The 22,500-nt window shown below is 30.6% G+C and overlaps 1 protein-coding gene across 4 annotated transcripts in view; it reads right to left on the bottom strand.

Moving 5' to 3' along the window:
* Positions 1-1,468: 1,468 nt before the first annotated feature.
* Positions 1,469-22,500, bottom strand: part of LOC145268279 (histone lysine acetyltransferase CREBBP-like) — a 107,519-nt gene continuing 86,487 nt past the window's right edge. For all 4 annotated transcript variants that reach the window (XM_080123671.1, XM_080123673.1, XM_080123672.1 and 1 more), the window contains 10 exons: positions 19,846-19,902; positions 19,358-19,435; positions 18,187-18,257; positions 16,514-16,679; positions 15,187-15,327; positions 13,092-13,371; positions 10,981-11,184; positions 9,186-9,356; positions 6,533-6,814; positions 1,469-3,532 (listed from right to left, as the gene is read on the bottom strand). In XM_080123671.1, the coding sequence (XP_079979797.1) occupies positions 1,766-3,532; positions 6,533-6,814; positions 9,186-9,356; positions 10,981-11,184; positions 13,092-13,371; positions 15,187-15,327; positions 16,514-16,679; positions 18,187-18,257; positions 19,358-19,435; positions 19,846-19,902 (3,217 nt within the window). In that variant the 3' untranslated portion in view covers positions 1,469-1,765. The remainder of the gene's footprint in view (positions 3,533-6,532; positions 6,815-9,185; positions 9,357-10,980; positions 11,185-13,091; positions 13,372-15,186; positions 15,328-16,513; positions 16,680-18,186; positions 18,258-19,357; positions 19,436-19,845; positions 19,903-22,500) is intronic.

Here is a 22,500-nt window from a genome sequence, read left to right as displayed (position 1 = left end):
ATTTGACCCCATGATGGGGTAAAAAAAGTTCTGCTGCGTTTAATCAGTTTCAAAACTCAACTTTGAAATGTAAGTTTTTTTTTCTTCTATTTTGCTGTCACTCCCAATTTCATGTCTTTTTTGTTTTTTTATTATTATACAAAAAAAAAAAAAAAAAAAATTTTTATTAGTGAATCTGGCCTGCCTGGCACTGAATTTTGTTTAAGTCTATAATAATAATAATAATAGCAGCACATAAAATGCAGTTAAAACGGTTTTGTTTCATTTGTTCAAACAAATAGCATTAGCAGGAAAAAAAAAAAAAAAAAAAAAGGTCATTTTTTTTCATGCTTCTTTTTTTCTTCTGAAAATTTCTGAATAAACTGAGGTGGGTAAAAAAAAAAAAAAAAAAAAAAAAATGAGCACATCTATCTTACAAAATGAACATAGTATAATAAACCATTTCTGAAACATAACCTTTTTTTCTTCTTTCTTAATTGATATGTTAACTGCAACAATAATGTTGAAGCACAAGCAAGATGATTCAGGGGAGGAGGAGGAGGAGGAGTGGTGACGGCGGCGGCATAAATCCAGAATCTTTCCCTGGAGTGGGAGAGGGAGAGGATAGGGGATTACCCCCTCCCACATCTCATGCATATAGTCCTCACATGAACACAAGCCTTTGATATAGGAAAATTGCACACATTTTTTTTTTTTTTTATTAAAGATATTAGTATACCATTAATTTGAAATGTGCGCTCTGTACAGAAAATAACCTTTCACTGAATAAGGGGGGAAAAAAATGGTTAGGAAAAAAGGAAAAAAAAAAAAAAAAAAAAAATCATGAATATTCTGTAGAAATAAACTGGAGACCATAGGGGGGGAGGTGGGAGTGGGATCATACTCAATCAGCAATTATTTTTCTTTTTTTTTTGAAACGACACTGTTCAATTCTATATAACAATAACTGTAAACCTTTGACACCTAAAAAAACAAAGGAACTGGTTAAATTGTTGCTATTATATAGAGGAAGACCTAGGCACACTTGCAATGCAAAGGATGACACTCTCCATGAACTGCTATACAAATTGTACAATTTATCATTTCAACATTTCAGGTCCATTGGTCATGTGACAAGATTTTAAGTGAATAGCTACCTACATTTTTTTTTTTCTTTTTCACCTGTTTATATAGAATAAAATATACATTTCTCTTCCTCTGGAAAATTTTATTTATTATTATCTTTTTTTTTCTTCAACAAAATTTAAACTTTTTTTCTGAGGTGAGGGGAAGGAAGGAAGGGGAGAAGCAAGAAAGAGAAGAAAAAAATAAACAAACAAAAAAAAGAACAAAATATAAATGTCAAAGACCAATCTATTTGTAGCTTTTTCCCCCCCCTTATAATAAGGTTTTTTTTTTTTTTTTTTTTTTTTTTTAACAACATGAAAATTTTTCATGGATGTCCCTTTTCTTGTGATTCTTGAAGGTGTTTTTAAAAATCTTTTTTTTTTTATTATTAAAAAAAAAAAAAAAAAAGAAAAAAGATTCTGATTGATTTTTTCATAGTTTTACAATCTCGCTAAGAGTCTCCCCCCTCCCCACCAATATTTTGAAGTTTTTTTTTTAAATGTGGGGGAAAAAAAAAAAGAAAAAAAAAAAATCGTTTAAAAATCGTTTTTAAAAATGTTAAAATTTATAGATAAAAGATAGAAAAAAAAAAAAAAAAAAAAGAACAAAAAAAAAAAAGAAAAAAACAAAAAAAAAAAACATAATAATTTTGTTTTCCCTACACTTTATCAACTAATTTTAGCGAGTCTTGTGGATTTATTGAAGAAACTTCAGAATCTTGTCCCAATGTTAATTCTGAGCCGCTTGGACTTTTAAGCTGTGAAACATTAGCATGTGTCGGTAATTGTGGGAGCAAAACCTGTTCTGAATGTATTTGATTAGGGTCAGGGTTGGTGCTAGTTGTCGTCCCAGCGACAGAAGTATGAGGTGAATGAATAGGAGGTATATGATGTGATTGTTGAGACTGTCTAGGCGAGGATATGGCTGGCTGCCGTGGTGATGGGGTTGGCTGGGGTGAGCGGACAGTCTGTGGTAACGTGGATGTTGTTGGAGGAGAACGCACCTGCTGCATTATATGCTGTGGGGATGGGGCCGTCTGTTGGGCCAGCATTTGTTGGGGACTGACAGGCTGTCCACCAGCAATATGCTGTTTGATTTGCTGCTGTAGCATTTGCTGCTGAAATTGGGCGGGCATATGCTGTGAGCCGTCACCTTGAAAACCTGGCTGAGAGAAGCTCATTCTTGTTCGTTGTGTAAACTGCGTTGTTTGCGGAAATGGAGCCATTGCTGGCTGCTGTTGATGCTGTTGCCTGGGTGGAACCTGTAATTTGGGATACCACGATTGTTGTGGTACCTGTTGAGCCCCAGGTTGTGAAAGGCTTTGCATACTTGACATTTGTTGCTGCTGCTGCTGCTGCTGTTGTTGCTGCTGCTGCTGTTGTTGTTGCTGCTGCTGCTGTTGATGAAGATCACGATTTTTTATGAACATTGCCATTAGATTAGGATTAGATTTTAAGATGTTAAGGATTTGCGTTTGTTGCTGCGGGGAGTGTGGGGTTTTCAACACTTGCATTAATTGCTGCATAGATGTCCTTGGCTGCGAGGGGTTCATACCAGTGTTGAGCGGCTTTCCCCCGGGAGGTGGTGGTTGTTGCTGCTGTTGTTGCTGCGAAGGAGGAGTCTGCTGCATGGGCATTCTCTGAGGCGGTATTTGACGTGGCTGTGGTGGGGGAGGGGGAGGTACTGACTGGGGTGGAGGAGGTCCTTGTTGGCCTTGGTATGTTTGCCATGATTGCATCATTGTAGTCTGTGCCATGGGGTTAACCGTCTTAGACTGCATAGCTTGTATCTTTGCAGCCTGTGGAGGTAGGCTATTAATAGGACCTGAGGGTTTGCCTAATGAGACGGCTTGTCGCTGAGCTGCTTCCTGGGCTTGACGGGCCGCCTGCATAGCACCTGGAGGGGGACCCTGAGGTTTCCCACCAAATGGCGGCAACTGAGGTTGCGGTTGCAATGACTGCACAGTGGTACTCGAGTTCCGCTGTGTCATTGTTTCCATTCGCCGACGAATCATTCGAGCTTGCTGTAACCTCTGTTGCAATTGTTGTTGTGTTAATTTATGCTTGATTTGAAAGCAAAATGGAGCTGGGCATTTGTTTTCTGTGCAATGTTTTGCATGATAACAGCACAATGCTAGCAATTGTTTACAAATTGGACAACCACCAGTCGTCTTACGTTTACAGATTTTAGTGTGCGCAACAACACGTTTCATCCTCTGACAATTAGCAAGGCGACAGTTAGCATCCCGGCACTGATACGCATGAATAATAGATTGAATGCACCTTTGAACAGATTGTCGCCGACATTCCTGAGGATTTTCTTGTTTTTCTGTTGACGTGGTCCCATCGTCAAGATCAAATCCAAGTTTATCCATTTTATGTGGATGACCGTCCTTCTCATAACAAGGAACACAAAGGTCAAAATCCTAGTATAATAAAAAAAAAAAAAAAAAAATAAATAAATTTTAGCAAAAATAAAGATTTTGAGACATGCATGTAAAAAGTTTTATTTTTTATTTGAATTTTTAACAAAATTTTACCCCCCTCCCCCATGGCTAAACCTAGATTGAATATGAAGGTCATAAATAGATAGCAAGTAAAAATTGTTCAAAACTTACTTATTCTCTTTTACATAGGGCTCTGGATTTTCTATTTAAACTTTTTCAGAAAATTACATCTTGTTCATTTTCAGGCTTGTGAAATTACATTTTTTTTTCATTTTCATAATATTTTGATATTGAGACAATTATGATAAAATATGATGTTAATATGAGTTTGTTTATTTATTACTATCATATCTGATTTGATATAGTCTTTACAAAATTTTGGATATTTGGTATTAAAAAAAAAAAAAAAAAAAAAAAAAAAAAAATCAAAATATACTTTGGTGCAAATTGTAATGGTAAATTATAAGAATGGACTAAATTAAAGAGATGAAATGTGCAATCAAAAGAAAGCATTAAATATAAAAAATTAAGTATTTATTTTTAAAAAAGTAGGTATTTAATTAAAACTTAAATATTGAACAATGTTTTGACCTTATAATTCACAACACATGCCCACAATAAAGCAATGATGCAGTGTTCATCGATAATTTACTTTGAATGCGTAAATAAAACAAAATCTGTTGCTCTGCGAGTTTATCGAACGTGAAAATATACATTTGTTTTTTTAATTATAAAAAACAAAGCAAAAACAAGTTAAAACAAAAAATTGTCAGGAAAAGATAAAATTTCTGAATTAAAAACAAATAGTTTCTTATATTATTCATTTTTTTTGTTCAGAAAAACAAAATTTGATATTTTTTATGAGAAATAATTCTGATGAAATGTTTTTCTTCAAGAGAAAAACTTTGCTTTGAGATTTGAGATTGATGCTTAATTATAATGAAATTATCTTCATAATAATACTGATGCTAACGATAATACTCAAAGTTAAGCAATATTGAGCCTGGTCAGTACTAAAATGGGTGACCATTTAAAAATTTGCAGGTGCTGTATGTGCTCTCCACTTATCTCGGCATTGTTTTCAGTCGTCCTGGTCTTCTCCTTGCCACTGGACTCAAGCAGTGCCTATTCACAATTATACGTGCAGCCACCCTTACAGAGGGTATCCATTGTCTCTTGGGACTGAACGGAGACATCAACGAATGATAATACCGATGCTAATGATATTTTTTGTTTTAGGATCTACCAGGCCTTGGTCCGCACTATTCTGCTTTATGGCTGCAAAACCTGGCCTATGAGTCCAAGTGACTTTCGCACGCTGGAGGTCACTTGGTCATCATTGCCTACGTTGCATCCTACATGTCCTCTGTCAGCAATTCAGCCGTAACACGATCCGGGCACACCGCAAGATATGCTCCCTTCAACAATCCTTCCTTACCAGATACCTTCATTGGTTTGGCCATGTGCTTTGTCAAAACCCAGGTGACCTCATTTGTGAAACCATCGAACCAGCACAACCACCAAACTGGAAGAAGCACCGCAGTGGCCAACACAAAACCTGGCTTAGGACAATGAAACAGGATGCTGAAATGATCCTTATCTCCCACCTCTATGGATTCCGCCGACGGAACTGTGAATGACTTAAGCTTCTAACTGAAATAGCCACGGACCACCGTGCTTGGTCAGGTGTTATACGGGATGCAGTGAACTTGTTGGATGGAGCCAGCTTAACCGATACAGGGTAAACGCCGCAACCAAGTACAAGTGATAATTACCAAGGATAATGATAATACTAATGATGTTATTTACTTATTCTAAAGAATAGTGAAAAAATGATTGACAGAATAATTCAAAATTTACTTACACGAGCTTTAAAAAAAAAAAAAAAAAAAAAAAAAAAAAAAATAATTTATTGAAGTTTGTTACCTTTTGAAAAGTATGAACACTATGCAGTCAAAATTTTTAAATGCCATCTTTTTTATAAAAGACATCAAGAAATAGCTTTACTCAGACTTTAACAAATTTTAGATACTGGGATTCTTTAAAATAATTTTTTTTTCTTTCTTTTTTTTAGAGAGAAGCTGCTCCAACTTGTGATATTGAGGATAATTCACTACATGAACAGGATTCAGTCATTTTATTTTATTCATTGGATTCCATTAAAAAAAAAAAAGAAAGTAAAATATAAAAGAAATAATCATAGAATGTTGATGTAATTAAATTTTTCTAATTTTTTTGTTCAATTTTAACTCGTTTTATAATTATTAATCCGACAGAATTGTGTGACTGGATTTGGACATGACAAGACTTGAGCAAACTGAATATGATATTCGAAGACGTTATGTTTAGATCAATAATCAACCATTTGATTTTGAATGTTTTTAATTGAACTGTAGCTCCATAAGTGGTGTTGGTACAATATCTGGATATTTCAATTTCCATATTTATCTAGCTTCAACAGTTTCTAGCTAATAAAAAAAAAAAAAAAAAAAAAAAAAAGTAGGTAATGGGAGAACGTACTTGCATGTGTGGGGAAAATGCTTATACAAGCAGAACTTATAACATTATTGTAAATGGAAAATCCAAAACCGGTTAGGCAAGTACTTAGTGGACAAAGGCACAAATTAGACTTAGAGACTAACATTTTTTTTTAGAGGTTTTAGGATCTTTATACAGCAGAGTTTCAACAAGTTTAATCAATTTGTTGGGTTTTATTTCCAAATAAAATATTTAGTCCTTGTACTGTGGAATACGGTTAAAAATATTCTTTTAGATATACTGGGGTACAGCAATTGTATAATACCCCCCCCCCAAAAAAAAATCAAGCATCTTACCAATATGTATTCTTTTTAAACCAATTATATTTCTAGTTGTGTATAAACAAATTCCAAAAAAATACCATAACTTTAATAATATATCGATTATTTCATAGTTACTGTAAAATAAATTGAAAAGCTTGTCCAAGAAAAAAATACTTACATCACACTGAGAGCAATGATATCTCGTTTCAACAAGAGATTTGCAATTGTTGCAATTATAGGCAAAACTGTCCCTTCCCTGATTATGCAATTCATAAAGTAATGCCATCGAAGAATACTTTGCTCTCCGTAAAGAAGAAAACTCGTAATGTTTCTCTCTTGCAATAGTAAGAAATGCATCTCGACCATCCATCAGATCACAAGAAATTAGAGGGTCTGGGTCTTCTATGTGTGGCAAGGTACTTGCGGCTTGTTGGGTATGGAGACGGATGACAAAGAATACCTGAATGGGTTTAAAGAAGAGAAAAATGTTATATACCTTCATAAAGAACAATGTTTATTTGAAAGCTGTGAAAAATGGATCAATGTAGATATTTTTTTTTCATAACATGAGAAACAAAAAACTATGATTCAATATTTATTGTTCAACACACACACACAGTAATAAAACTCACTATGTCTGTCTGTCGGTCGCCATTTTTTCAAAGTGCATCTCCTCCAAGATGCAAGATTGCAGAGTGGCACAAAACGGGTCAAATGATTGCATTTATTGTGGACTGTTCTTTCATGATAAAAATAGATGCTAAGGGGAGGGGGGGGGGTCAAAATTCAAACTTGGTAGGAATAAGTTGACTTGAAGTGTATATATCATCACAGAGAAGTTAGAAAGTAAAAACTGCTGGATAAGTTGATTTTAAGTATTTAAAGGAATTGAGAAAAATTCTAATTCAATAACATTATCTTTCGTTTTGTTTTCTATACAAATTCATGTTTTTTTTCTTTACGTATAAAAAATATGTTTGAAGAAGTTACTGCAAATAATGAGACAAATTTTTGTATTTGTAATGTTCAAACTACCGTTCTTATCTTGGACATTATTATTACAATTTTTAGCTGATGTAACCTCCACCCTTCTACAGATATGTCTCTTGTCGGCCATGAATGGATACATTTGTATTGTATTTGTAGTATAGTATTATTTGTACTAATAGAACAAGAGTTATCTATCCGTAATAATTAAATAAACAGTTTTTGTTCAAAATTTGGTAGATTCTAAAGTTTGACAAGATACATCTGAAGAAGGTTAACGGTTAAATCGACCAAAACGTGAGAATAACACATTCAAGATGAGAACAGAGTTCAAATAATACAAATTATCAATCCTCATTTAAAAAAAAAAAAAATTCAGAAACAGATCAATTTTTATAAGTTTGTAAATTTTTTTCTTACTTCTCATATAAAATTGTCAGAAACATTTCCTACAGAATTTGAGGGTTAAATGATAAAATAAGAGAACAGATATCAGACGACACCTGGTACTTGTACTGGGCTGGTCACTGATGCTGCACTCAAATTAATTGTCCTCAGTCAATGAAGGGGGAAACCCTTCTATACTAAGGCAATTTTATTTTTGCAGAGGAGCTGGTAATCTCCCACATTAAACCGACCTTGTGTCACATTTTGTTTCGTGGGAAACAAATAACTGAGGTTGACAAGGTTCAAATTCTAATTTACATATGTAATTAAAAATATGTCTGAAGATTCACAATACAAGTTTAGTAAGCCAATTCAACACAAATTTAAAAAACCCCAAAACAAACACCTATTTATTAATTTATTTATTGCGGACTATTATCCTCATCTTTGTTAGTTGTTGTTTCACAATGTTTTGGCCAACTACTCCTCTGGCCTTCGTCAGGTGGTAACCGCAACATAAAACAACAACCAAGATGAGGATAACAGTCTGTAATAAATAAATTGATACATAATACTCATCTCAATAATAAATTCCAATTAAATAATATAAACATTTGTTTATAAATCAAAGTACTTTTTCTATGTAATCGTTTCCGTCAGGATTAGATCTTTTTAAAATTTTTATTTTATCTTTCATGGCATGATGCTACTAAGAAAAAACAAGACCTGTTTCAGATTATGTCAAAAAGTACTTTGATTTATAAACAAATGTTTATTTAAAAAAAAAAAAAAAAATCTGCATTGAATTGGCTCACTAAACTTACATTTTGAATTTGCATCTAACAACGCTTTTATCATGGATAAAACGTATCCTTATGTTTGAAGATGTTTCAAGGTTGCTTCCTCAGTAGTGTCTCAATTTCATTGATAGTAAGAAGATATAGAAAGATATATATAAAATCGGTGTTTTGTAATGTAACAGACATGTTTGACCAGGTGAAACCAAAGATTGGAGAGACTGAACATTCTGAAGAGATTCCTGACTATAATCCACTACCATTTTACCAATATTATTCTATTTAATATTAAATGTTGCAGGGATTGCAGTGAAGTCATTTTATGACTATTTTAACATAATAGAAAAAAAAAATTTAGTTGCAAAAAGAGATAAATATTTTCATAATACTACTAAAAAAGTTATTCGCTTGACTAATTTAGATTTTTCAATCAAATGAAAATGTTTTTTATATTATCACTTAATAACATTACTGGGACTACATAATTGTTTTATATAAACTATAATTATGCATGCTATTATAATGCCAACAACACTGTAGAAGAATAACAGATTCAGAATCCAAGTTGTATATGCCAGATTAAATGCTATTTAGATTCAACTTTTAAAATCTCAGGAGATAACTTTATATGGTAAAAGAAAGAGATATAAAAGCACCTACCTCTTTATGTTTTTCCATGGTAGAGTATAACTTTGCTGAGAGATCATTTCCACCATGAGGCAGGTTGGTTTTCTTATTGTTTTTCCGTTGATTGCTTTTGTTTTTATTCGCTTTTTTATTGCGACCACTTTTCTGTCCCTTTTTCTTGCCTTGACCATTCTGAAATGAAGACTGAAAATATTTGAGTAATTTCTGAAAATCTGTTAAAGCTGAAATGAGGATCTGAAAACGAAGATTTATTATACGAGGCTAAATAAACAAAAAAACTATTATAAACACAGTAAAGTTTGGGACGTGTTTTATTGTTGTTTCACTTTTTGATCATGTGAAAAACAAACTTGTCATTTAAGAATATTTCCAAATATTCTTAAATGACAAGTTGAAACTATTTTGATTTATGAATGGATTTGGTTAACTGTAGAAATAGAGGACAGATTATTAATGTTCTATTTTGAAACTTGAGATTAAAACTGATACTTTGTAGTATTTGTTCAACAAAGATTCCTAGGTTCACAAAGATGTACCTAAAGACGACTGGAGATTACATCAGGATGTACCTCACTCCCTTACCATGATGTTAAGTGAATGAAGTCACCAAATTCCGACATTCTGGGTCCTAGTTGGTCATTTAGCATCTGGCGGTCACCCTGGTGATAGCTATGGGTGTTGAAGGGTCCTGTCCAATGAATCACCACTTTTAAAAAGATAGAAAGGATATGTTATCCAGCACTGGTCATTAAGGTCTTTACCACTGGGAAGCAAAGATCATTTCAAGCCAAAATAAGAATAACACTCCGACGACTGGTCTTTTTTGTATAAAATAACTATAATTATTATTTGAAAAATTATACACTGATTCCTCACAAGTTTTAATTTAGATTTACTATCTGTGCCTGGATGGCACTCTTGATAAAGTTTAGGCGACTTTTGAGTTTAGCGATTTCAACAATAACTCCTGGGATTAGTTTTTCCAATGGCATGGAGTCTGGCAGGCAAACAGAGCAGAGTTTGGGCAATTTTCAAGTATAACAATTTTAACTCTAAAGTCTGAAGGTCAGTCTCTCATAGTGTGAACTCCACTAGAAAACAAAGCAGAGTAAGTGCGATTTTCAACCCCGAGGGTTAGTCTCAACAGCGTGGAGTTTTGTGGGTATATTGCAGTGGCCCAGTGGTTAACATTGCACTTTTTTTTTCACACTTAATTTTCAACTTTGCCTCAAGGGTTCGGGTTCGATCCTCATACTCATCTACCAAAACTTTATTATCTCTCCACCCTTTGGGTTCTTTACCAATGCCGGATACCCCTGTCAGTATGTAATAAAACACATTGTTGAGGAGAGTTAAAAATTATGTAAGAAACATTGACTTAGAAAAGATTATATTTAATGATTATTCTAACATTTAAGACATTTTAGTAATTATTATTTGTGATTTATTGAATATACATTGGGGGTTTGTCCAGAATTTAATCTAATTAAAAAGAGAAATACAGAAATGGGTATGTACATCAAATATTTTTTTTTTTTTTTTTTTTTTTTTAATTGGGTTGAATTCTGGACAATAACATTGTTTTAAGCTCGTTTTTATATGAGTTTAATTGCAATAACTTTTTTACTTTTATAATAAAAACAAATGTAAATGAAATAGTTTTTTCTCCAAAATATATTTACAAGTTAACAGATTTTTTAAATATTTAAAGGACAGTTAAAAAAAGTGTGTGTGTGTGTGTGTGTGTGGATGAATATTTATATTTTGTTTCTTTAACCATTAAATTCAACAACAAAACTAAACTTACTTGGCCTGCTTCTCCTTCATCTCCTTGTTCTTCAGCTGCTTCAGCAGCAGCAGCTTCCGCTTCTTCTCTTTTACGCTTCTCTTCTTCCTCGTGGTCCAGTTCCTTGATGCTTTCTTCTAGGACATTTGGCCAAAAATCTCCTTCAAAATATGGCATCTCTGTTGCACTTGTAAGGTTATTTTCCACGGCATCTTTTAGAATATCCTATAGATAGTAATATGAAAAAAAAATGTAATGATATTGATATTACATTGTTAACTTGTTACAAATAAAAAAAGATAGAAAAAAAAAAAAAATTAATAGAAAACAATGTGCTTCTACACTATTGGAACAAAATTTCAAATCTTAAAACTGAATTTCACATGAAAACTATGGTATCTCCATATTCCTCATATTTTTAAAATGATTATATCAAAAAATTACAAAAATCAATAAGGTAGAAAATTATTTATTAAAGAAAAATTGAAGAAAATGATCCTATTCAACAGAACGGGGATTCTAACAAAACACGGGGATTATGATAAAAATATAAACCTATAACTTGATTTTTACAAAAATAATAAAAAGTAAATACAATGACAAGAGTATTCTTGAAATTTCATTCATGAAAATAGATTTGCCAAAATGGCATATTTCCATCAGCTGTACATAGAAGCAAATATATATGAAAAGAATTTGGTAAAGAATATAAACGTTACATATACTTTTCAGTGTTTATTTAAAATTAAACTAGTTTCAAGAAACTAAATGCAGAAAAATCTTTGACGTACATACCAGTCACAGAACGAAGTAGTTTTTTTTTTGTTTTTGTTTTTTTTTAACAATGGAAAAACAGGTTTTTATGCCGTTAAAGGTAAACATCTTTTAATTTTTGTTTGGATAACACACCACGGGGAGATAACTCGATTTAAAGTGCTGACACTCCCTCCCCATCTTTAATACTAGTTTTTCTTCCTAAAAATCAAACCTTTTGCTTGGTATAACAAATTGTTTTTTCGCTGTAAAAAAAAAAAAAAAAAAAAAAAAAAATTCACTTAATTTCACTAAGAACTTCATTCCCTAACGGATATGTACAATTTAAATTTTTTTTAATTGATTTTTAGCAATTTTAATTAGAAACTGTAGCCATTGGAAAGCCTGGTAGTTTGAATAGAGTTGTCTCCTCCGTATTTATAAAACATGATGAAAAAAAAAAAAAAAAAAAAAAAGCATCTCACTTCATCATAAAATTTGATTTTCCATAGTTATTTTTGAATTATCACATCTTTCTTCTATGACAGGTACGTATATTGTGAAGTTTTTAGTTATTTTTAAAAAGATCTTTGCCAATTCGTTTAAAAAAAAAAAAGTATAATTCTAAATAAACACCAACTCCTATGCCACAACCTTAGTTTTAACTGTAGCTTCACATGTAAATAGGGACAACTTGTGGATTTAATATTCTCTAGAAGCTTTCTCCTTCAGAGAGAGGTGAAAAGGTGAATTGCGGCGCTAAGACCAGGAAGAGAACTTTGTTATACCATTTACAATGGTAAATGGCCTTTATTGTTAGAGTTCTATTTTTTGTGATATACAAAAGTTCGAAGTAAATAAAAGTTAGCTTAGGACACAGATGAGAAGGGCTGTCACATGATGTCCAGAGAGATAGGTGTTTAGAAACCCTGTGTTGTCTCTGATGATTAGATATGGAAACCAATCCATAATTAATATTTTTGTAATACTTAAGAAAAAAATAGTGATAACCAATTCAGAGAATTTGGAGAGGATCCTCAAAATGCATTTTTCACTGATGACCAAACTAACCGCTCTTTTTTATATAAAAAAAATAATACTAATCTTTCACAAACATTTGCTTAAACTAATTGTTTCTTAACATTACTTGAATATCACAATAGGAGGTAATTTATAATAAAATGTTAAGAGAAAATAGTATTGTCGTCCTTCCACAAGTTGAGTTAGATGTCAAGAGAATTTGGGATAAGATCTTCAATCCCAGTCCCAATAAACAAGCAAAACGAAAAAAAAAAATTTGTGGCAAGACATTCAAAACAAATATAATAAATATCCATAAAAGTGCATGCGGGTTGGTGTTGGTAATGAAATATATTTACCTTGTAATCAATCACAACACGCTCAATAATAGCCTTATCCAACATTTTCTTATACCATTCTTGTAGCCGTTTTGGTTTGGGAATTTTCTGTTCAGGAGGATGGCAGTGAAAAATATAATCATCTCCTTCGCTAGGAGGACACGCCCATATATGAGCCATCGTGTATCCTAATCGCCTTACATATTCCAAATAAGCAATTAGAATTTCATGATAAACAGCTGTCCTGAGAGATCGGGGTTGGAAAAAGTGAACACTATCCAAATATGATATATACACACGCCTGAAAGAAAAGTAAAAAAAAATAAATAAATATTTTTGCTCATAATTTAATAAAAAATGTTAGACTAATAATAATACTAATACTACTACTAATAATAATAATGCATTTATTTTATAAATGAAATTTTGTTTAATTTTTGTTCACCTTGTGGCACATCAAGACTTTTGAAATTATTTAATGCTAAAATTTAACATCTATCAGCAACAAATACAAGATATTTTACTGTCTTCCATGCCAACCGTTATCTTATAGAAGTTTTTATCTTATACAAGTGCCGTCCTAAAAGTAATGCCTCCTATTTTTTATTGCATCCAAACCTCAGAGAAAATTGCAAATGGTATCGTTATAAATTACTGAACTTATATGCTAGCAAAACATGAAAAAAATTGAAAATGCTTAAAACATCTTAATGGCATACATAGAAAAAGCTTGATCTAAGAAAAAAAAATAAGTTTTTTTGTTTTTTTTTTAAATCTACCAAAAATGGGGAAATTATGACTATTTTTGTGCCTTGCATGTTTGGATATTTTTCCCTCTTTAAGACAATATACGTTTTGTCATATTCTTTTACAATACTTTTCAGTAAAAATGCTATATATTCATTAAAACACGATAAAGCAATGCAATTTGTTATATAACTATACTTTTGAGCAAGAAATCCAAATTTAGGATTGAAAACCCCCAGAAATTAATGGTTTCCAAATAATCTGCAGTAAATGTATATAAATATGCTACAATGCCATAAAAATTTCATGTATCATTACTTTCCTAAAAAAAAACAAAAAAACAAAAAAAAAACTTAAAATATATCAAGCAGATAATTATTTATTCAAGTATGTTTGTCTCTGATGTATCGTTATTTTCATGGAAAGTGTTCGAATGAGCTTCAATCTATGGTCTCCCCTCGCCAAACTTTCACAAGAAACACTTGTCTAGCTGTAAACACTATCAATAATTCCCCCCACTCTTTATCTGTGCCTAAACCTAAACGTAGATTCCATGAACAAAGCTTTTTTCTTAGAACTGCACGCCTGTGGAATTGTCTTCCGTTTTCCTGCTTTCCGGCTGACTACAATATGGTTGTCTTCAAGTCTAACGTAAATAAGTTCTTGATGAGCCGTTCCATATAAGTTATCAACTTTACCAAATTTTCATTACTAATGATTACTATAATGTCCAATTTCTACTGTACACTCTTTATCCCTTATCCTTGAGTGGCCTCTTGGCTTTTATAATGTGGTGATGCCTATGTAAAAAAACAAAAAACAAAACAAAACAAAAAAAAACTTAAAATATATCAAGCAGATAATTATTTATTCAGGTATGCTATCCCATTTCTGAAGAAAATGGTAGTATTTAGTAGACTTTAAGAGTTTTCATTTTTAAATATAACTATTTTAAAATCTGTAGTTATCCAAAGTGTTTTATGGTTGATGGGTCCTGCTACTTATGTATTCATGACTTGAAAGTTTCATCTCTGTTACAGATATTGACAGTGTAAGACTCTTAAGAAAGCAACCCCTGTCATGGATGTGCATGACTTCCAGGCAAAAAGTGCAGAGAATGGTGGTGACTATGTAAAAAAAAAAAATTCTGGACACAAAAGATCGCCTGTTTTAATAGTACGATTCGTCTCCGTAACACTTTAACTTTTGGAGAGAAAAAAAAAAAAGAAAAAAAAGGAGGCTTTACTTTTGAAATGACCCTTGTACTTCTTTAAGAAAAGGAAATATAAAAAAAGAAAATTAAATAAAATTTATTTTTAATAGTTACATTTCTGTCACTGAAGCGGGAAGAAAAAAAAAAAAAAATTACCTTTTATTTGGTTGGTTACAATCTGATCCATATTCCTGTACATGCATTCCAAAGAAGCAGACATCAACATTATCAATTTCTTCAAATGCAAACATTGCCTTAGCTCGATAAGGAAAGCTATCTGGCATTTCATCCCCAAACCTAGAATAAAAGAAAATGTGTTATTTAGGTAAATAATGCATGAGATAAATCAACTATACAGCTATATTCTAAACAAGATTTTCTTTATTGCTACAAAGCAATAAGAAGACTTATAACGAAAGCATATTTTTAAAGTTAGATTTAATCAAGTTAACGCTTTTTAACAGTCAGCTATTTTTGGGTCCACTAATAATGATCTATAGCTGAAACTTAAGATATGAATTTTCAGGCTTTTCCACAAGTATTATGCTTATAAACTTGTTGCTTAGCAGCAGAAAGACTTTTATAATTATGGATTTTCCTCCATCTCTCCTAAATACTAGCCCAATCTAATCATACTAAAACAATGAAAAAGTGGTTCTCAACTGAATGTATTTGTTAACAGCACTAAACAAGTGTTGCCTGGCAACTGGTGTTCTTTCAAATTATATTAAAAAAAAAAAAATAAATAAATAAAGTTACAATTTTCTTTTAATTAACTTGTAGCTGAAATTTGCAAAGCATATCCTTGAATACAATAAAAATTTAAGGTGCAAGGTTTGAAAGGAATTTCTGACTAAAAAAGGTTGGGAACAACTGGTATAAAATATAAAATACGGATTTAAGTTACATTAAGAGAGATGTTTAGATGCATCAGATAGGAAAAGCGTCAGATAAGTCAGGAGAGAAAAGAAAAGGAAAAGAAAAGATGTACAGAAATTATTGAGTGAGAAAGATTAATATGGTACATTGAAAGTATGTATCTGTATATATCATTGACACTGCAATTTAGATTGGGTCAATGTTTAGGAGAGCTGGAGAACGAACTGCAGTGACTAATGGGAAATCCTAGGCACTACAAGGTTAATTTTGCCAGTTTTAATTATTGTGGAGTTATCTGCCCTTTGACAAGATGACACAATATGAGAGTCCTTTTGTTTACTTATAAAATTTGATTTTCTTAGTTAAAAAAGTACTTGATCAATTTACAGGATTTTTGGAATATGATATTTTAATTTCATCATGGGTATGTACATCATTCAGATGTTTTTATTTTTTTTAATATAGGCGGAATTCTGGGCAAGAACCAGATATTTTTCTTCTTTTCTTTGTAAGAGACAAATGTTAAATAACAACTTAAAGAGTTACCTTAAAAAAAAAAAAAAAAAAAAAAAAAAAAAAAATTAAATACACTCATTTAACTTACCGGCTTTTCATCCCTTGTTTCACTTCCACTGATTTATCTGAACTTGACAAAACCCGGATAGTTACTTCGCCAGCACCTGCGTCCTTGTTTTTTAGGAAATTATTTACACGGTTTTCAAGGTATATGCCAAGTTTTGTATTCGGGAGACCTGTATAACGTGGAAAAGCTAAAAAAAAAAAATAAATAAATAAAAAATAAAATTTTATAAAAGATTTTTATTTATTCACTTTTTTTTAATAAAAATTTTTGATATCAACCAAGAAAGTTAATTTACTAAATTAATATTATAGTAGGTTATTATAGGGTGAGTTAAATCCACTAAGCCAGCTAATTCTAGGTAACCCAAAGGGAATTGCGATTCCTTTAAGATATACACCTAATATATATTTCAAACTTGAACGGATTATAGAAACCTTTGAATTTATTTTACATTATAAATGAATATTAAAAAAAAAAAAAATTTACAAAATGAAATAAGCAGGAGAAAGAATACAATGGACTCGTTTCAAAATCTAAATATTAAAAATATGTATCTAATGAAAATATATCCAAAAATTTTATTTATGGTTTGGTTGTTTTTATTTTCTTAGTTTAATAAAAAAAAAAAAAAAAAAAAAAAAAATACTTGATCAATTTACATGATTTGTGGAGTATTACATTGTTATCCCATGACTGGTATATATATTAAAGATTTTTCTACAGTTTTTTTGGTTTTTTTTCCTTAATTAGGTTGAATTCTGGATAAAATATTGTTAACATTATGATTATAACATAAAAAATTGTTAACAATTCCAAGTTTTAATATTTTCATAAACTTAGTTACAACCAGAGTTGTAGAGTCAGCATTAGTGGTTTGGGGGGGGGGAAAAAAAAAAAAAAAAAAAAAAAAAAAAAAAAATGCTAAGAGCCGGAGCTAAAGAATCGACAAACACCCAAACTTTAAATAAAGAGTTGGAGATTTTGCAATTCTAGGAGTTGGAGTTGAAATTTCTGGAACCCAATGAGTCAATCTGACCATATATCTTCTGATTCACATGACTTGTTACAAGAGTAAATATTTAATTGAATATAAACTTTTGCTTTTATGTCAACTTGAACTTATTACTCCTTTGATAAATTGTTGCTTATTTGTTCTTATAGTGAGTTGGGAAATATTGAATGGAGATCTACTTGATTGTCATGTCACAGTAATGAACATATCCAAAATTTACAAAAAAAAAAAAAAAAAAAAGGTAGAAAATTAATTATTAATGAAAACAGCTTTCAAAGGCTATTAGTGAAAACTGAGTTTTGCAAAAGAGTTTGACTTATAACAAGGGAAGTAATAATTTTCAGAAAACTTCACCCAATTTAGCAAAACTCGATTTTCGCTAATTATCATTAAAAACTGTTTACATTAATAATTAATTTCCTATTACTTTATCACAATTTTTAGATATGTTCATTACTGCGAATTGACAATTAAGTAAATATCATTGGTTTCACTTGGAATTTAATATTTCGATTTTTGAATTTGAAGAAGCACCAATAAATTCAAGTTAAAAGATTTTCTTAATTTACTAAAATGAATAAATGGAAATATAACAGTTTTTATTAGCTATTATTAATATTTTCAGTTAATTTACACTAACATTTCACATACACACAAAAAGTAAATAAAAAAAAATACTTACGCTTACAAGTATATTTTCCTTCCTTTTTGCCCTGTTTACCTTTTGCCTTTAGACAGTTATCACAATAAAATCTAAAGTGTGAAATAAAATGAGACACAATCAGAGAAAAAGTAAAAGTAATTTTTTGAAATATTTCTTGTTTCATTAGGAGATACTTTATGTAGATTAATATATCTTAAAAGATAAATTATTTCATTGACTGAATTGATTTCCCTATTGTAGTTTAAAAAAAATAAATGAAAAAGTTACTTCTATTTCAGAAATGCAAGAATGGATCCAATTTTCAAAATTGGATATTTAATTTATGTCTTTAACAATTTAAAAAAAAAAAAAAAAAAAAAAAAACAGGAAAGAAAAGAGAAAAAAAATAAATAAATAAAAAATAGAGACTCATTCCAAACTTCTGGTTGATAGACTACTTGATATATAAAAACAGTCACTTTTAGAAAAAAGATTTACTAGTGGTTGCATCTAAAAATGTCATTTCAAACTTATTTTAAAAATTAAAAAATGTATCATGTATGAAGACCAGGAGTCATTCAAAAGGAATAGTTTTAATGGGGTTTATGGATTGGCAGTTGAATGAGGATAAATATTACGAAAGGATTGAAAATCACAAATAGAATAAACAAAACTTATGAGGATGGTTTATGACAAGTTTTTTGTTGATATTGGAGTTGAAAGTAAGCATGCTGTAGCCTGTAGGAAAGCAATCCCATAGCAACATGTTCCATAGATGAGAAGTTCTCAACTTAATATAAACATGACGAAGCCTGCCGTAGAGATGCTTGGACACATCGGAAATAGGTTGTGTTCGTCCAATCTAAGGATTTGGCAATGAAAATTTCATGCAGAATTTAAGTTCAATAGATCTACAAACAAATTCAAGAGATGCAAAAATGTACATCTAAACTGTCATGAAATTAAGAATTCTTAAACAAATTCACATTGACAATAGCAGTTAATGTAAGTTTTATTTACTGCTTAACAATAAAAAAGTAGTATATGCAACAGTTTATTGATCTGCAAAATTGTTATAAACGTTTGTTGAAGAACAATATTTATAAAAAAAATTCTTTGTAAAAGTTATTCACCCAACATTTGATATATTTTAATGAGAAGGAAATGACATTTTTCAAGTTCAAATGTATAAATTAAATTTAATCCATACCCATTAGGCCAGAGTGGTTCAAAATACAAAGCACAGATTTGATGCAGCTTCCGTCCACATTCTAAACACTCAACAAATCTATTAGAGAGAAAAAAAAAATATTTACACCAATGCATATTACATTCAAATATAATAGCAAAAGTTTATTACAATATTCATGATAATTTGAAATAGAATCTAGTATTAAAACATAAAATACAAACTACAAAGGGGGGTATTCTAACAAGAATTACAAAAGGGGAGTATTCTAACAAGAATTACAAAAGGGGAGTATTCTAACAAGAATTACAAAAGGGGAGTATTCTAACAAGAATTACAAAAGGGGAAGTATTCTAACAAGAATGACAAAAATGGGTTATTCTAACAAGAATTACCAGCTACAAAGCTAAAATCTATTAAACTGAAAATATCTAATAATTACACCAAAGAAAGTTATCTTAATAACTTAAAATATTGCGTTAAAAAGTATAAAAATGCAAACAACTTACGGTTCTAAATCCAACTGATCATTTTTCAGTTTGGAAAATGCTTCTTTTTGTATTCGCCTTTAAAGAAAAAAGAAAAACAAAATAAATGAAAAAATAACAACCACAAAAGGCAATCATAAAAAATATAAACTGTTAGAGACGAGGTGTGTTTATTCCAGGATATCAATGGCCATGCTTACTGCACGAAATAAAGTAGTCTCTTTAGAAGAAAATGATATCAAACTCCACAGTCCTCCGTCAATTGAAAGGAAAATTCTAATTTAAAAGTTTCTGGTGCTTACTTAGAATGAGACCTATTTTACAAAACTAAATTGCAGAAAAATCTTTATATACTCATTACATATACACCCATTACAGAATGAGGACGTCATGTTCCAAAAATTACATGAATTGATATAGTAACCTTTTTTTTTTTTATATAAAAGAATTTTTTAAAAATGATTTTAAAAACAAGGCTGATTTGGATCTTGATAGTTTGAATCGAGTTGTCACTCGATTTTTTATAAAACATGGCAGATCAAAACAACAAGTCTCACTTAGTCATCGATTTTTTTCTTAATAAAAGGCTATCAATTTCTGTGATTTTTAAAATATATCTCCATTTTTTGACAACTATGTACATCATAAAGTATTTAAAAAAAAAAAAAAATTTTTTTGCTGGATTTTTGTTTTGAAAATGGGTTTAATTCTAAATAATCAGCAAATTTTCTAATATTCCTACAATTAACCAGTTTTTTTTTTTTTTTTTGTGAATCCAGAGAATAAAACCAATAGATTTTCTATAAGTTAATTTTTTTGTTTTCCCAATCACATTACATTGTAATAACAAGGAGAAAAAGAAAAAGATAAATATAACTGATCCTTTACAAGGAAACCGCAACAAGAAAAGGAGCATTATTATCTGAAAAATAGTCCATGTGTTAGCAGTGGTATCCCAATAGTGATGAAATCTTAGTCTTTATAATTAGTAGTTTATATATTTTATTTCATTACCAGTCACATAACATTATATATCCTTCCCCTTGCTGTTTAGGACTTAAAGAAAAAAAATTCTTTATGATGTACATACCCATCACAAAACAAAGATATCATATTCCAAAGATCATGTAAACTGATCAAGTAGTTAAAATAGTTAAAAAAAAAAAAAAAGTATGACAAAGCAAGATGTTATTTTTGATCCTCCAGATTTTATAAATAAGGGGAAGACAACTAAATTTGAACTATTGAAGTCTAAATCAGCCTTGTAATGGCTACAAATTCTTGCTAAAAATCACACACACACACACATACATAAATATATATATAAATAAAACAAAGAAAAACACAACTTGATCAATTCTGTAATTTTTTTGGAATCCTCACTATTCTGTGATGGGTATATACAAATATTTTTCTGAAATTTAGTTTTTAAAGTAGATTTAATTCTAAATAAACACTATTTTTTTAATAAAGACTCCACTATTTGGGAGTAAATCACTAACAAAGAGACCCCCCCCCCTATCCCACCTTACTTTTGATATTCAATGAAATGAGAAAATTTGACTAGTAGGGCTACCTGACGTTGCCTGGAACAAAAGTGTATGGCATTTCTATTAAAACTTATAGATTTGTTTTTTTCCCCACCCACGCTCTCTTCCTCTGTGCAGTATACTCCTACCTAGCTGGACATACACACACAACTTTCCTTTATATAATAGATTCCTCTAGGAGTGTGTCCACATGTTCTTTCATAATTAGTACCTACCACTGCAAAACTAACCCTTCCTGACAAAACCTGGCCCAGTTAACCACTAGCACATGAATAACCCCCCACAACCTCTAAAATTTTTAAATATTTATTTGGAATAACGCTGATCAAGAAAATACCAACCTGGTGGTATTTGTTTTGTTGCTTTCGACTTTTAGCCGGACTTTCAAACATACACAGATAACTGCCCTCTTTTATATATGATAAACTGATCACGAAAAGGAATAAGTTTGAGACAATTTGTTTAAATATTACTAATTAGTTTAGTAATCACAGTAATTCAAATAATTGTATATGAAATAGCTCTGCAAAAACAATAAAATATATAAAAAAAGTAAACATAAAAAGTAGAAAGTTCTGTTTTCTTGGTGCTGCAGTAAAAAAAATAAAAAATAAAAATGTAGATGGAATATATAAACGCAATTGTATAGATAAAAAAATTAAATAGAAACTACTTTTCCTTTATGGAAATGCACTGCGATTTTAAGTGTCTGTTGAACCAACACAAAAATATAAAAATGATAACACCCACTTTTCACAGTGGTGTGACAAGCACAGAAAGACGAGTATTTTGTAAAACCTATTAAAAGGGAAATGGAAGGGGGATGGGGTGTGTACAATTTCTTATGAAAAAAAAAAAAAAATAAAAAAAAAAAAAGCAAATTTACAGATGTTTGTTTCACAATCCAAAATCTGGTTTATAAAATTATATAAACCATGTAAGATGGTACGAAAATGTCCTCCTGATCATTAGACTCACCATTTGAATTTGTATTTATGACAGCTTTTCTTGGATAACAACATTTTCATTTTCCACCAAATTTGTTTTGAGACAAAATTAAACCAAAAATTATCAATTTATGCTTTTTTAAATTGACACCAAAGTTTTTGCTTCTTTTTTTTTTCTC

This window comes from Euprymna scolopes, chromosome 43 (assembly GCF_053919585.1).
Source record: "Euprymna scolopes isolate OS-2025 chromosome 43, ASM5391958v1, whole genome shotgun sequence".
In the NCBI taxonomy this organism is placed as follows: domain Eukaryota; kingdom Metazoa; phylum Mollusca; class Cephalopoda; order Sepiida; family Sepiolidae; genus Euprymna; species Euprymna scolopes.
Note: the sequence above shows the minus strand (reverse complement) of the source record. Positions and strands in the feature narration are given on the sequence as shown.